The 15039-nt window shown below is 41.0% G+C and overlaps 1 protein-coding gene across 11 annotated transcripts in view; it reads right to left on the reverse strand.

The window, feature by feature from the left end:
• Positions 1–530: 530 nt before the first annotated feature.
• LOC145991218 (uncharacterized) overlaps positions 531–15039 on the reverse strand; it is an 88009-nt gene continuing 73500 nt past the window's right edge. For 10 of the 11 annotated variants that reach the window (XM_083127162.1, XM_083127157.1, XM_083127163.1 and 7 more), the window contains 2 exons: positions 3084–3116; positions 531–1331 (listed from right to left, as the gene is read on the reverse strand). In XM_083127162.1, the coding sequence (XP_082983288.1) occupies positions 1222–1331; positions 3084–3116 (143 nt within the window). In that variant the 3' untranslated portion in view covers positions 531–1221. The remainder of the gene's footprint in view (positions 1332–3083; positions 3117–15039) is intronic. The other variant, XM_083127154.1, reaches the window with a different exon arrangement.

The following is a 15039-nucleotide window of genomic DNA, read 5'->3' on the forward strand; positions in this document are numbered from 1 at the left end:
TTCAATCTTTCAGGATTATATAATTGTCTACATTTAAGATTAAATAACTATAAATAGTGCAACTTTTACTGGTGTACAGAAAGAAAATATTGTACATAATCAGCAAAAAATATACTACTTATTTCTGTCTGTAACATGTGAATCTACTGGAAGTATTTACTGGAAGAGATAAACATTTTTTTATATCCTCAGAAACACCATAAAATAGTCAAGATAAATGATCCAGTTTATTGCTTAAGGAATATATGCCTACATAAGCTTTCCATGGCAAGATTGTGTGTTGTACTCTTACAGTTACGTATTTTTGGAGTGGATGATTGATCATTTATCTCAAAAGTTACTTCTATGTTTCTCATTCAAATATTGGTCTTGTACAAGGACAGCTATAATAATGTTAATTCTTCCAATAAACATTTTTACATAGAAATATAAAAAAGATTCAAATGTCTGAAATATTAAGCTCTGTAGAATTTTCAGTGGGAATATCACGTCGCTTATGAAATTGATTTTTGAAGAGACAATGTCCAGCATAACAGTGAAAACAAATTTTATTTCTCGCAAAACATACCATACAAATAAATATTTCATGATACTGTCAAGAATTTCACAATGTAAAGACATACTTCTTGTACTATGATATTTGTTTAATTAATATAATTAGAATTAATCAAAATATTGAGACTGGAAAATAATTCCTGCGACATGAAATGCGAACTAAGTCCTTTTGGTCTAGTATGGTTTAACTTAAGTTGAATATTGCGGTGTTTACATAAATGTGAGTTTAACAAAAATATTATGAATATATGACATCATGTTTCCTGCTTGTAGTAGGTGGTGACCAACTTCACATGAATTTTCAAAAGGAAAATAAGTATTTATTTATTTTACTATTTGATCATGAGTGTACACACTAGAAATTGTCATCAAATTGTTTTTAACAGCTAGAGCATCTTGAAAATACATTCCTTAGATAGCGTTTACATAATGAAAGAAAATCTAGCTATAATCAAACACTTCCCTTGTGGTTGTTTAGCAATATCAATTTCGTACTACATTGATATTCAATTTTTCAAATACATAACTATTGACCAGAAAATATTAAACATTTTATGAACTGCACCATAATGTTTGGTTAATAAATTTATGCGTACATCGATTTTTTTTTAAAAATATTGTACATATCAATACTCAATAGAAGATACACACTGGTCAGAGTTTTTGTTAACGGTTTGACAAGAAGGATGCTCGTGAAAATTTCTTTCTTGGCTTTTCAGTCTTCTTGTGGTTTCTATCTTCGTAACTGTTCGACGAGTTTATGTCCATATCATTCCCTATAAAATGAAACACCAAGATTTAAAATATAGAACAATTTATATTATGTGATATAAAATGTAATTATATAATAATGCAAGTTGTATTCAACGAATTTCAATTAATAAGAGTAGTTTTACTTAAAGGGGCTTATCCTTGTATTGTCCGACGGGAAAAAATAGCCGCTGTGCTGAAATTCCCATAATATTTAAAACAATCAATATATGAAAAAGTAGTAAGTTTTGAATTGAAACTCTCTTAAGTTAGTAAAATATATCTGTCAATGTAAAACACTTATTTAGCATTATACTGTATTAGCAACAAACATAAATACTCTCGTTGTTCACAATTACCAATTCAACACAGAAAATTACAAAACCATTACTTGAGATGTTGGTCGGCTGCCAAATCTGGTAAGTTATATGAACAAAGAGAAATAGCCAAGTTTTTTAGACTATTTTCTTGACCCCAAATTGACAATTCTTGGAGATCCCACAGAGTTCCTACAACTTCGTACCACTAACCGGGGTGCGGTGTGTCCAAAAGTAGCTAGTTACAGCTGAACTAGTGCTTCTACTAAATTCTCTCTAATGTAGGCAATGAGTAGGAGAAGCGACGAGATTGGACGAAAAATCTTTCACTTTTCTCACTTTCAGCACACAAAAAACATTGTTGACAGGGAGCTTCCAACCCGATGTTCTATATTTTCTTTGGATTACATCGTAACTGTTTCGGTCATGTGCATATTTTACATATTTATAAGATCCTCTCCCTGTTTCGTGTGGTAGTTGAAGCAAAAAGAACTTGCTAAATACCGAAGAAATATATTTTTGCAGATTAAAGTTTGTTAATGAACAATATAATCATCATCCTAATAAGAATAACAATTCTTATACCCTAGGGACATTGTACCCGCTGGAGGCACATATTAGTTAGGATTCAACTGTATGTCGAGTCCCTATTAGACTTTCTGCGCATAAAGTGGATTTTGAAAAACCCAAACTTTGCAAGGATGGAAGGACGTATAATGACATGCCATACCTTGTTACATGTAAGGTTCAAACAACAGTGTTTGAAGAATGACGTTTGAAATTCGTTTTCCTCTTCTTACATTCTGGTGTTGAAAAATACTACTTACATTCGCATCAATAAACTCTATCACAGGAAAAGAATGAAGCCTGATTCTATCCTGCTGCATAGATAACCCAAATAACAGTACTGCTATTCAGGTTGTATAAAACCTAGGATGTTAACCACGTTAATGGGAATTTTGCTTCTCAAAGCACGGAGATTTTGCATTGGTATAGGAAAAATATTATTTGAAGGATTTGTAATTTTCTTCTATGTATTGGAATATTTGCATTGGAATAATATATTAAATGTGGACTTCATATTCAACATTTGTTATAAGTTAATGCGGGAGAGCGAATAAGAAACCCAAAGAAAAGTTTATTGTATTCTATGTTGTGAAAGAGTTTTTTTTGTAATGTTGCACAAATTAATTCAATATGACATACGCCTCCTAAAAAGATTTAATTTGTTAAAACGTATGACAAAAGAAACAAGTATACTCAATATTGTAAAATCATAGATTTAAATGGACAAAGTGTAAAGCTAAAGTAGGAAATTGTCTTCCTACGAATGAAATACATGGATGGCTTCCTTACAAAATTGAAACAATCAAAATTCAAGAAACACTAATACAACTTTTAAACTAGGATACTTAAAACAATCCAAACATATTATGTACTTATGAGAAACATTGTACGTACCTGCATTACTTTCTGTTTTCTCGTTGTCTTCTTCTGTAAAGGAAAATTAGAGGCTAGGACAGATCTAATCGTATTTCAACTGAGGCAAAATTGTTCTATTAGGTAAATTTAAAGCGCTTTATAGTTCTTGTCACCTTGTCAAATGTGAAAGAAGCTAGTTCTAATTCAGTTCGAAACGTCGTTTTCAAATTTCTATTAAGTCCAGTTAATGCGTAGAGTCAAATCCCAACTTGGCCAAACCAGGCTTGAGCATGTCTCTTTCACCTGTGGAAGCCAGCGAGCGCTCCATGCGGAGCAAGCTTCCCACCTACACACCTCACCTCAAGTTCAGTACCCCTACTATCTGGCTCTGGTGTCTTCCAGTTCCGTCGCTTCTCGAAAAGTGGGCGTGGTTGGTCTCGATCCATCGCTCCTGATAACGAAAGTGTTTCTTCCGGGTCAGGTGCTCCCGATCCATCACCCCAGAAGCGTCAGTTGTATTCAGTTGAGATAGATGTCTGGAGTTTGTCACCAGCATGCCGTCACTATAAGGCTTGACGTCGAGCATGTATAGAGCTCATGTAACATCCCTAGAAGTTAGGTTAGGTTAGGTTTTTACATTTATTGTGTACCAACTGTTCATTTATTTGTTTATTAATTGAATTTATTATTGCGAAATGCTCAATTGTTTATTTACTTCTTTTTACATATTTACGTGTGTAACAACGTTTGTTAGTTTTGTTTATGCGTGTGGCACAGACTTTTATATACATTCTGTGAGTGTTCATTTCCTTATTTTCGGAAGCGATGGGTCGGGAACATCTGACCCTGAAAAACCAGTTTCGTTATCAGGAGCGATGCATCGGGACAATCCTGGCTCTTGCAGCTACTTGCTCTGTAGTTTACGCGCACATACAAGAGCTCTCTTTCGCAAACAAGCTGACTTCTAGGTTATCGAATTTTGTTTACACCGAATGCACAAGGCAGTTTAAGTATTACCTAGAGCTCATTCTATTTACGAAAGTGTGTATGGTATCTAGAGCCCGTTACGTCAAGCAAGTACATATATGCAACTCAGCAAGTAGGTCACAAACGTTTATTAAAAACAATACTAAGTGAGATACTAACTTAAAAACCTTTTTTATTTTTCAACATAATTTTCACCAACATTGACAGCCTACACTTATCCCATCGCTATACCAAGAACCTGCTGCATAAAAATCTCTGGGCTGCTGCCTCAGCCACAGTCGCACCTCCGCGAAACGTTTGCCGCAACCGTGTGCATACTTTTCCGAAATTCAAACGATCGTGCATTATCCTGTAGGCTAAACCATGAGAACACCCTATTGCATTCATACTGTCTATCGTCACTTGCCTGTCAGCTCGAATCATCTCCTCCGCCCGTACCATCTCCACGTGCAGTCCTCGAACACGGTTGCCATTTTTAAACTGAGCTGCCCATGCGTGTGTCTGCTGTCCAGCGACTGCTAACTGAATATCATCAAGTTGGATTGTGCTGCCACCTGATGGTACCCTTTAGAAATTACTCACTGCCATGTTCCGCTATCCCATATCAGTTTGTGGCCTATTTACTGACTTGCCTCGTATTTCATCGAAACTTTTCTGTGTTAAGCACACACTAACCTTCACACACTTATCGCACGATACACGGCTATCTATCTATTCTGTACATATATATACACACACAGACACACACACACGAAGACACCCTGTTTACGGCATTGCAAACTCCGACAAGCCTCCTAAAATATTTCCTGAGCACGCTCTGTTTTTATATATATATATATATATATATATATATATATATATATATATATATATATATATATATATATATATATAAGTAGTATCAAAAATGTGACTCCCACTGCAACTCTGATTTCTTGACCAAACGACCACAAAAACCTCAAAAACTCACTTTCTCTCCCCGTTTCGCGCCTCATTTATTACGCTGACGATGTTTCACGGCGCAGAAAAGCAGTGATGAGTGAAAGATGCACTCTCATCCTCTCATCCTCTCATCCTCTCATCCTCTCATTCTTGAAGTATGAATGCACCTTATCGTAATCTTCCAAGTCTCGGGGACACCAATGTTTGTATATCGTGACCTTTGTAAACCTCTCTCGGGAACGATGTGCCACACATACGCGCGCGCCTATTTATCTATCATGGGTAGATCATGTTCCGCGCATTTATTTGTTGTGCTGACACAGCGTGATGAGTAAATGCACTTTCTTATTCTTGAAGTATGAATGCACCTTATCGTAATCTTCCAAGTCTCGGGGACACCAATGTTTGTATATCGTGACCTTTGTAAACCTCTCTCGGGAACGATGTGCCACACATACGCGCGCGCCTATTTATCTATCATGGGTAGATCATGTTCCGCGCATTTATTTGTTGTGCTGACACAGCGTGATGAGTAAATGCACTTTCTCATTCTTGAAGTATGAATGCACCTTATCGTAATTTTCCAAGTCTCGGGGACACCAATGTTTGTATATCGTGACCTTTGTAAACCTCTCTCGGGAACGATGTGCCACACATACGCGCGCGCGCTGGTGCTTCTTATTATTTTCGTATTGTGACGCAAGCAAAACAAATAATAATTGTTGTTTTTAGGATGCCTGGCCCCTAACCCCGCCAGGGTGCGTGGTGCCCAACCCAAAAAGGTTCTAACGGCTGCGGTTGTAGATTACCGCACCTCTGTAGAGTTTCACGTGTTTTTTTTTCCCCCCAAACTTCCATGAAACCCTACAGAGGACCTCCGTAATGCATGCAACGTGTACTAACGACTTTAGTGTTATTTGATGTTGTAATATTTTGGATATAGAGTTTTATTGTGTGATAGATAAAAATAATTATGTTTATTATAATATTTTTTTGATGAAGATGGAGAATGTATGTGTGTGTTACAAATAAAGTTGCATGCTTATTTTTTTAGTGTGTTTGTATGTGTATGTGTTTTTGATGTTCGACAGCATCTGAAACGATAAAAAAAGAATTTTATTGTTAATTTTCTCATGTAAAAACAACAACAACAAAATTTTTGTGCAAAAATTTCTGATTGTCTCGTGCTATAGTGCAAAAACTGATGAGAAAAAAGATATTGTAACTGATAACTGATGAAATTGATATTGTAACTGATCTTGAATTAGTGAAATTTTTGTATTGTGCTATTGAAACTGATTGTGCTAGTACAAAAATTTCTTATTGTGCAAGAAAAAATGTTAAAAACTTGTTAAAACTGCTCTGTGACCCTCTCGTTCTTCACGTCGTGGACGAAGGACTTCTCGGCGACCAGGATCACACTGCATACGGTGTCCTCGGGCAAGGGTTCGTGGAACTCGCAGACGACCTTGATGTTGGTGCGATCGTTGACCACCACCTGCTTTCTCTTAGATGTGTTGATGACGAACATGGGTCTGCGGGTTTTGAATTCGCTGGGCGTGTAGTACATGTCCATGCTTCCCTCGGTCACGCGTTTAAAAGAGGTGTAAGCTTCGTAAAGTTTGAGGTAATCGTTTTTGGTCATGTCGAGGTTGTAATTCTCACGCGGGAACACTTCGTTGCGTCCATTTTTGAGATAAACGTTCTTGATCTTGCAGTCGTCGAACTTGCTGGAATCTTTTTCCTGGTTGTTATCGCGTCCGGTCTGAAAAAGCACTACGACGAAATCTGGCATGTCGAACTGTATGTTGTTGAACTGTGTCGTCACGTCGAATTCCATGTGACTTCCCGACGCCATCTTCTGCACGCATTGGTAACCGTGAAAGTGAATCGGTACCTGCGGACTCTTCAAGATCTCCGCTTTGTACTTGAGGGCGTAGTTCGTCTCGTATTCCACGATCGGCATTCTCAATTCCAGGCTCCGGATGACGCACTTGGCCGCTTCAGGTAATGTGTTGGCTATCGGCGTGCCGTCGGCGTTCAAGTTGGTGTATCGCATCAGTGCGTCGTTGTCGTTGGCCGCTCTTCGAAACGTGACGCGCAATCCACCCTTCCACATGATCTCCTTGTAGTCCGAGAAGAAACCCGGTAGCAGACGCATGGGAAAAAGCACCGTGTGACTTCTAGTCGATATTTTGGTCCCCGCTTCAAATCCTCCCACCTGGTAGTATGCTGCGTCCGTTTTGGATAATTTCAATGTTCCCACTGCCGTCGACGTGATGCCTGGATAGTCTATTCTGTCTATGACGGTGTTGTGTTTCCTCACCTCCACCTGTGAGAACAGGTGAGGCACGAAGTTGTCCACGAGTATCAAATTTGCATTGGGCGGAAACGCGTCTCCGCTTTCCTTCTTCACCACGTCGAATTGAAGGTAGAGGTCCGCTCTGTGAGGATGAACGAACCCGTCGCCTACGTCCACGTCGTATTCGATCTCCCTGTTCGCTTCGTTGAGATTGGCGAACGTGCGACGGTTGGGAGGGAAAGATTGCAATTCGTAACTTTCGATTTGCTCCATTTTCACTATGCATGTTATTTATTATACGTTGATCTCCACGATGGCCGTCGTAGTGGCACCTGCGAAATCCACCACGTCTCCTTTCTCGTTTGTCACCACCAACTCTATGTCGTCTATGCGGTTGCGGCATACTGGAAAATAGATCGGCGAAGAGGGTGTGTAGATGATCTGTTCCATGAATTCGGAACTGGGTTTGAACGTAGCTATGATTCCTGTCTGCTTGTGACTTCCTAACAATCCGTCCGTGGATTTCGTGATCATGCCTTCCGCCACGTTGCAGTGAACGTTCAGAGTCTCTATGGCTAGAAATTTAGGAATGTTGGTTGCCGTATGCTTGATGCCAGCTTCGAGTTTGGTGTCGTTCTCGAAACCTAGAAGTTCTCCCATGGTGCCCAGGTCCACGGTCTCCGTCGCCGACACGATTTCCACTCTGTGCGTGACCGAATTTTGAGAAAGGTACGTGCCTTTGGGTAACTGAGCTTGCAAAGTGGAAAGATTGTATTGGCCTGGCGTGACGACGATGTGTTCGCTTCCGACGCTAATTTTATTATTGTGCTGCGTGACGTTAGGTATGAGGTACATGCTGTAGAATGCACGCAGAGCTACGGATTTAGGATAGACGATGTCGTCGTGCAGCGTGAGTTTCAAGATCGAAGATTCGCTCGTGAGATGGAACACGCCCATCGTGTTTAAGATTCCACAATGCTTTTTGAAAATGTTCCACCGACGGGTTATTTATTTTAGACATGTATGCGAGAACGGAAAGGCAAAGGTGGCCGCAGTTAACATCGGTGAAACCCTGGATGCGTTGGTCATTGTAGTAGAGGTTGGCAACACTGAGATACTTCACCAACCTGGCAGGTGGTGTGCCACCGAACGAATCGAAAACAAATGCATTGTTATCGTCAATTTTGAGGTAGCATATCCAATGTGTACCAGGATTTTTGTAACTGTCCAGGTTGACCACGCCATACTCCTTTTTCTTCACAGCAGAGGGTAGAGAATCGGACATGAAAACACCCCTGAAGTTTTTTATTCCCAACAGTTCGATCAGAGATTCAATATCGAAGTTGGACAGGGCTTCTTCTTTTTTTTATATTTCTTCAAAGCATCGAGGTTGCTTTTTTTGTTTTTTGGTTATACCTTTCCCCTTCTTCTCCATAGCCAGGTTGTGACGTTTCTGTTCTTCCAATTCTGCCTTGTTCTTCTTCGAGTCGATGACGGTTTTCGCGATGGCGGCACTTCCGCCGGCCAAACTTCCAACAGCCCCCAATGCTGCCAGGATGGCTGGGATGCTGAATATGAAACCTCCGATCTTTTGCTGTTTCCGCGAACGCTGCAAGCGTCTCAATTGAGGTGTGCTGAGAAGTAATTTCATTCCGTGTCCTTTCGTCAAGCAAGAACGTTTCTTCTCGCGTTGTTTCTTGGTGAGTAAACCATCGAGGGCACCTAGATTTTTCAGATTGGAGTATGGTATCTGGTACACGACACCTTTGGGCTTCATGTTGATGCTCTATATGTTATCTTCACGGTATGTTATTTATATATATGTTTTGAGATTTTTTTTGTTTTGTGTAATTTTTTTTCGGTATGTTATTTATATATAAATGTTCTGAGATTTTTTTTTGTTCCGTGTAATTTTTTTTCAAGGATATACTCCGCGCAGAGCCGTTACACAAATTCTATTACGTGCTTTGTTTTCTTACCAAGAAGTTCCTTTGTACCCTTGTACACGATTCGAGTTTTGTTCTCGATTAAAATAGCTAGCTTCTCGTCGGATAACATGTTAGCGTATCGATCTGGTAAAAATAGACTGTATTGTGCGTTGAGCAACAGACGCGCCTTGGGACCATACTGGGTAGAAACAATTGAACCGGAAGTTATCGTGTAAGGTTTGTCCACTTCCAATTCCTGAATTTTTACATATTCGACTGATGAATTTAGCATTTGTTTTAATGCTTGGGCGTCTAGTGATTGTTCACTCATTTTTATAAGATGGCAAACACAACTGGAGTTTTTTTTTTTTTTTACCTAGTGTTATTTATATACCGAAGAAATTTTTTTCACGGTTCGAGAATTTTTTTTATTTCTACACACCCCATCCAAATTTTTGTTTCGTGTTCATGGCGATGGTGGTGCCCAGTGCTGCAACTCTTTCTCCCAGCGAAGCATCTCTGCTAACGAATCTTTCGAAAGCTGCGTGCTCTAACTTTCTGTCTGCTTCGTGACGTGCATCCAGATCGGTGCGAGCGGTGTTGTAGGCGATGTCGTGATCTTTGCATGCGGCGTCCAACGGATTCACACCCTTGTCTCCTCTCTTCAATCTTTTCTCGAGTTTGGTACCCGGTCCGCAGAACTGGTAGCCGGGTAAATGCATCTCGAAAGGTAACTTGTTGATGATGTCGTTCACGAGTCCCTTTCCTTCGGCCACGTTCCAGAATCTCGGAGGCAGCGTGTTGATAATTTTAATGAGGTAACCTATGCCCTTGTCGTTGTTCACGATGAAGTTGGAAAGTTTTGTGCTGATCATGTCCACAATTCCTACCTTCTCGTTGTAGAAATTACGATTGCCAGCCTTCTCCTCTCCTGCAATAACCAACAACCTGTCTATGAGCTTGCGCACGTCGTCCACCCACACAAACTCTTTGGGCAGGGTGTTGTAGAGTTTGACGCCGCTGCCTGTTTTCACCTGGTTCCAAATCGGCTTGATGAGATTCCTGTACTTCTCGCCGCTGCTGGATTTGACCCTATTCTGCGTAGCGTCGTTGTTTTGGTACAAGGCATCCGTCATGATCAAAATTTCCTTGTAACTCTGGTAATCTTCGTCGGTGTAATCCTTCGGCTGCTTTTTGGCAACGAGTTCCCACAGTCCCACCGTACCCGGATACCTGTTCCAGCTATCCTTCTCGCCTAAATTAACTTTAATGTCGTTGCCTTCGAAGGTGACTTTCGATTTTCCAATCTTCCAAACCACACCGCCGCCTTCGTTGCTCTCCATGCTCGGATACAATCCGAACACTTCATCCTTGTCGAATTTCCCCGTGCTCAGGTAGTCTCGTGCCAAAGGTCCCAACTCGATCTTATCCAAAGACGACGGCGTGCTACCTATGGCTCGACGTCGTGCCGGTACGTCCTTCAGTTCGAACGGCGTCGAAGGAATGCTCGAAATAGGCGTGGGTACGGTGTAACTTTTAGCTGCAAGTGGTACGAGTTCGTTGATCAAATTTTTATTTTGTTCCGTGACGCCTTTAATTTCTTTACCTAGATCGCTGATGGCGTCGATCACAGGTTGATCTTGACGTTTCTTCTCTTCGTAGAATCCGCGATTCTCGGATTTCCAACCTTTGAAACGTTTCGCGAGGTAATCGCGAAGCTTGAGATTTTCGTCTTCGATTTTTCGTTTCGTCATAGCGTTATTTATACACGTCGTTTCTCACAACGTTGCAACGTTTAGAAAGTCGTTGATTTTGTTTCTGTATTTTCCGTCGTTGGGTTTCCTCGTCATGTCGATCGTCGCGAATCCGAAATCGTCACTGTTCCAACAGTGGGAGCAGCAGCGTTCCGAAAATTGATTGTAGTTCATGTCTCCGCCTACGTAGTCATCGTACGCGTGCTTGAGGTTGGTGTGATCTTGACGAAACAAACATATGAAATTAGCGTTGTCGCGTACTAACTGTTTTGGAATTTTGGAAAATGTTTGAGCTAGGAAGAAGCAATCTATTCCTTTGTGACGACCTTGCGTGAAAAAATTGCGAATTTCATTTTGATTTTCTAGGATAACATCGTCGAACACAACGACTGAATTTTCACGACAATCGTCGAGTGGCTTTATTTCCGAAGAGAACGTTGCAATGTCCAGACCATCGTACAGTTTCATCAGTTGCTGGTATTTCGCTTGCTCCAAACTTTTCGAGAACACGTAGAGGTGCCTGTTCTTCCAATCTAACCAATTCGGTGCGAGGAGAAAATTGTCCACGAGCAGTGTTGTTTTCCCACACCCCGAAGGACCTACGATCAGACAGCGGATGCTGTCGGGAAGCAACTCGCCGTTCTTTTTTTTTGTTTGACTTTCCGAATCCGGTAGACGTTTCACCACGTTCCACGTACTCACAAGATCACTTCGTTCGCGTCGATCCAACTCTTTTCCGGAAGTCCCAGCCATTTGACAAACAGTTTGTCTCCTTTCCTACGCAATACTTTCTCGATGAGGTACGTGTCGGGATGTTTTGTTTTAGAGAGTTCCTCTTCGTAAAATCTTCCTTTCAAAATCTCGCCGCTACTATCTTTTATTATATACGTGTGTCGGTTTCCGGGTAAAACTCGAACCACCGTAAAAAGTTCCGTGCTCCAATTTTTTGTGAACCCCTTCTCGAAGGTGCGTTTGAATTTGCTGATCCTCACCTGGTCTCCAATTTAAATTTTGATTTCTTGGTAGTCGTGGGAGTGTACTTTGGACAGTAAACTGTAGAAATTAAACGCTGCTCGTCAGATTTCGTAACATCAGCTGGCTTCATGCCTATCGTTCTGTGTACCGTATCATTATAGGTGTCGACGAGTTCCGGCAGTATGTCGACCCATTTGTAATTTCCTCGAAGCGTGAATCGTTTCCACATGTGTGTTTTCAAGGTTCGATTAAATCTTTCCACGATGCTGGCTTTGATGTGACTGAAGGTTGAATAATGTCGAATGCCATGTTTTTGAATAAACTTTTGGAATACGGCATTGTAAAATTCCTTCCCCTTGTCTGTTTGCAAAAACCGAGGTCGTCTGCTGCTTTCGCGAAAAATTGTCTTGAATGCTTCCGTGACGCATGTCCCCGTTTTGGCTTTCAAAGGTAGAGCCCATGCGAATTTCGAAAACGTGTCTATGACGGTGAGGAGGTACTTGTTGCCCTTGTTCAATTTATGCACATTTTTTAGATTGCCGCTACTCATCTCCACGAGGTCACTTTGCCAGAGGTCATCGATGCCCTTGGTCACCACCGCCAAACGTTCGTAGTTGCGGCGTGCAGGTTTATGCAATTCTTCGACGATGGCTTGCCTAGACATTTTTTAAAGATTACGTTTGAAGAGAAGCACCAGCGTGATGGGATTCAAAGAGGGTGGCACTTCACTCGTGTTTTGAATGATCAGCTTATCGCCGGCACTCACGTCAAAAACGGTAAGATCTTCGTCTTCGTGTATTTCATATACGTTGCGCGTTTCGTTCCAACGTGCCAGAGGAATGTTTCCTGCTTTCTGGACACCGCGATTCGATATCAAGGTCATGGTGGGAACGCTAGCTTTTCTGCCGTGAGACCAGTACGAAAATTCATTTATCTGAATCGTGCCATCGAGGAGAAACTTGTAGTACGGATGATAAGGATGCAACATGTACAGTTTGTTACCTTCGACGAGCGTGGAGATTCTCTGTTGATTGGGTAGGCTGTTGATTTCGATGGCTTGCAGAGAATGCAGTTTAGCGAATTTAGTATCGACGCTAACGAGGTTGCTGTGAAGCTGTCCCAGTGTATTTTGTACGGGCAACAAATGTTCGACGATGGTATCCGTTACTGTAGAAAATGACGGTTTGATTTTCACTTCGACGTTCAACTGCTTGAAGTTTTCGTTGAGTTCTTGTAATTTGGCACCGAAAGAGGCCAGCGTCGATTCCTGCGTGGATTCCAGCACTCCAACTTGATCTCTGATGTTAACGACAATACTCTAAAGGTTCTCGACTTGATTCAATTTCGAGCTCTTCTCGGTAAGATCGTTCACGATGCTTCGCATCTCGGTAAACTGCGTGTGAAGGTCGGCGACGCTCTGCGAAGTGGGCAGCGTCGACACCAGCGAAGCAAGTTCGTCTCGAATCTGTTCCACCTTCGCCGTTTCCGTTTCTAGTCGTTTCAGCATACGTGATATGCTCCTTTTCAAAGCGTGTAATTCTTTTGAGGTGGGGAGATTTGCCACCCTACTCTCGAGATCGCTCAATGAACTTTTGACGTCGCTCGAATCGGATAGTGCCGTCACCGCCGTTTTCAATTTTTCCAAATCTTCGCTCGAAGGTACACTCGTCCGTAACGATTCCAAGTCACCCTGTATGTTGTCCAGTACGTGATGAAAATGAGCAAGGTTCGATTCGACGTTCAAATTTTCTAAATATTCGATCTTCTGCTGAACCGTGCTCAACGTGTCTTGTATGCTCGTCAACGCACTTGCTTCAGCGTGAATATTTTTAATTTCTTCGTTGATCAACTCCAGAGACGCCTGAAGCGTAGCGATGGTGGTTTGAATGTGTTCGAAATCTTGATAAGCCTCCAATTGAATTTTTATGTTCGCGACGCTTTTGCCGATACCCTGCAGTTCGTCTGACGATGGTAGGTTCGTCATGGTATCTTCCAAAGTCTGTAACTTGGATTTAATTTCTTCCAACGTGCTGGCGAATTCTTCTTGTAATTTGGAAACAACGACGTGCAAGCGTTCTACATCAATATCCTTCACGACGGTTTGAAGTTCAGAGAAATTATTTTCGATTGCCGAAGTTCGTTCTTCGATTTCGAGTTTCAATTTTTCCAAATCTTCATTTTTCGATTGAAATTGCTGCAATTTGAGCAAATCATTTTGAAGCTTATCCACGCTCAACTGTATATTTTGAACGTTGTCGTAAGAAGGTACGTCGACATAATTTTTTATGAGCGTTTTCAGTTCGGAATCGATTTTCAGAATGGGGTCGAGACATTGCGTTTGGAGCGTGGCGATTTCCGACTCTAAACTTTTGTTTAAGGTCTCCTGCAAAGCGATCAAATCGCTCCTCAACTTTTTAATTCGGACGTCGAGCATGAGAATCTCTTCTGCGTGGTCTACACGCTTGGTGTTGCCGAAAATGTCGTTAGGCATTTTTGGTTAACGGTTATTTATAATAGGATAGACGATTCGTAATTCTACGAAGAGAGGAACGAGTGTGTCGTAATCTCCAAGGAGTTGAACGTAAAGATAATCTCCTGCAGAAACATCGTACGTAATGTTAGAAAGCATCTTGTCGTGCTTGATTCGAAAAATGTTCTTGCCGGTAGATATTTTGATTTCGCCTACGTTTTCCGGATTCACGGTGATTTGAAGTTTTCCATCTATCGGAATTTTGTAAAAATGTAAATTGTTGTTGAAGACGTAAAACATCTTGCCCACATCGTCATCCAGTTTTGTCCAAATGCTGTTAAGGTGAACGATGAGTAGACCATTGAGTTTAGTTAACACAGAAGGTAAGAGGTTATTGGAATTTATTGGTGCAGTTTCCATAATGGTCTGTTTGCGAAAACCGAAAAGATTCATTGTTCCTGTTATTTAAATTAAATTTCTACATGCTGTGCCCCTTCATAGATCGAATAAAGAGAAGAGAAGAGAAGATTTTCCTCTGCGGCGATGCAATTCAAAAGGCTCGAGAACATGTAATTATGAAGAAGAAAAAAGTAAGAGTTGAATTTAATGAGCCTCGTGTTTAGAGCGAGCCTTAACG

The sequence above is a fragment of the Lepisma saccharinum genome, chromosome 8 (genome assembly GCF_977018435.1).
Source record: "Lepisma saccharinum chromosome 8, izLepSacc3.1, whole genome shotgun sequence".
NCBI classification, from domain to species: domain Eukaryota; kingdom Metazoa; phylum Arthropoda; class Insecta; order Zygentoma; family Lepismatidae; genus Lepisma; species Lepisma saccharinum.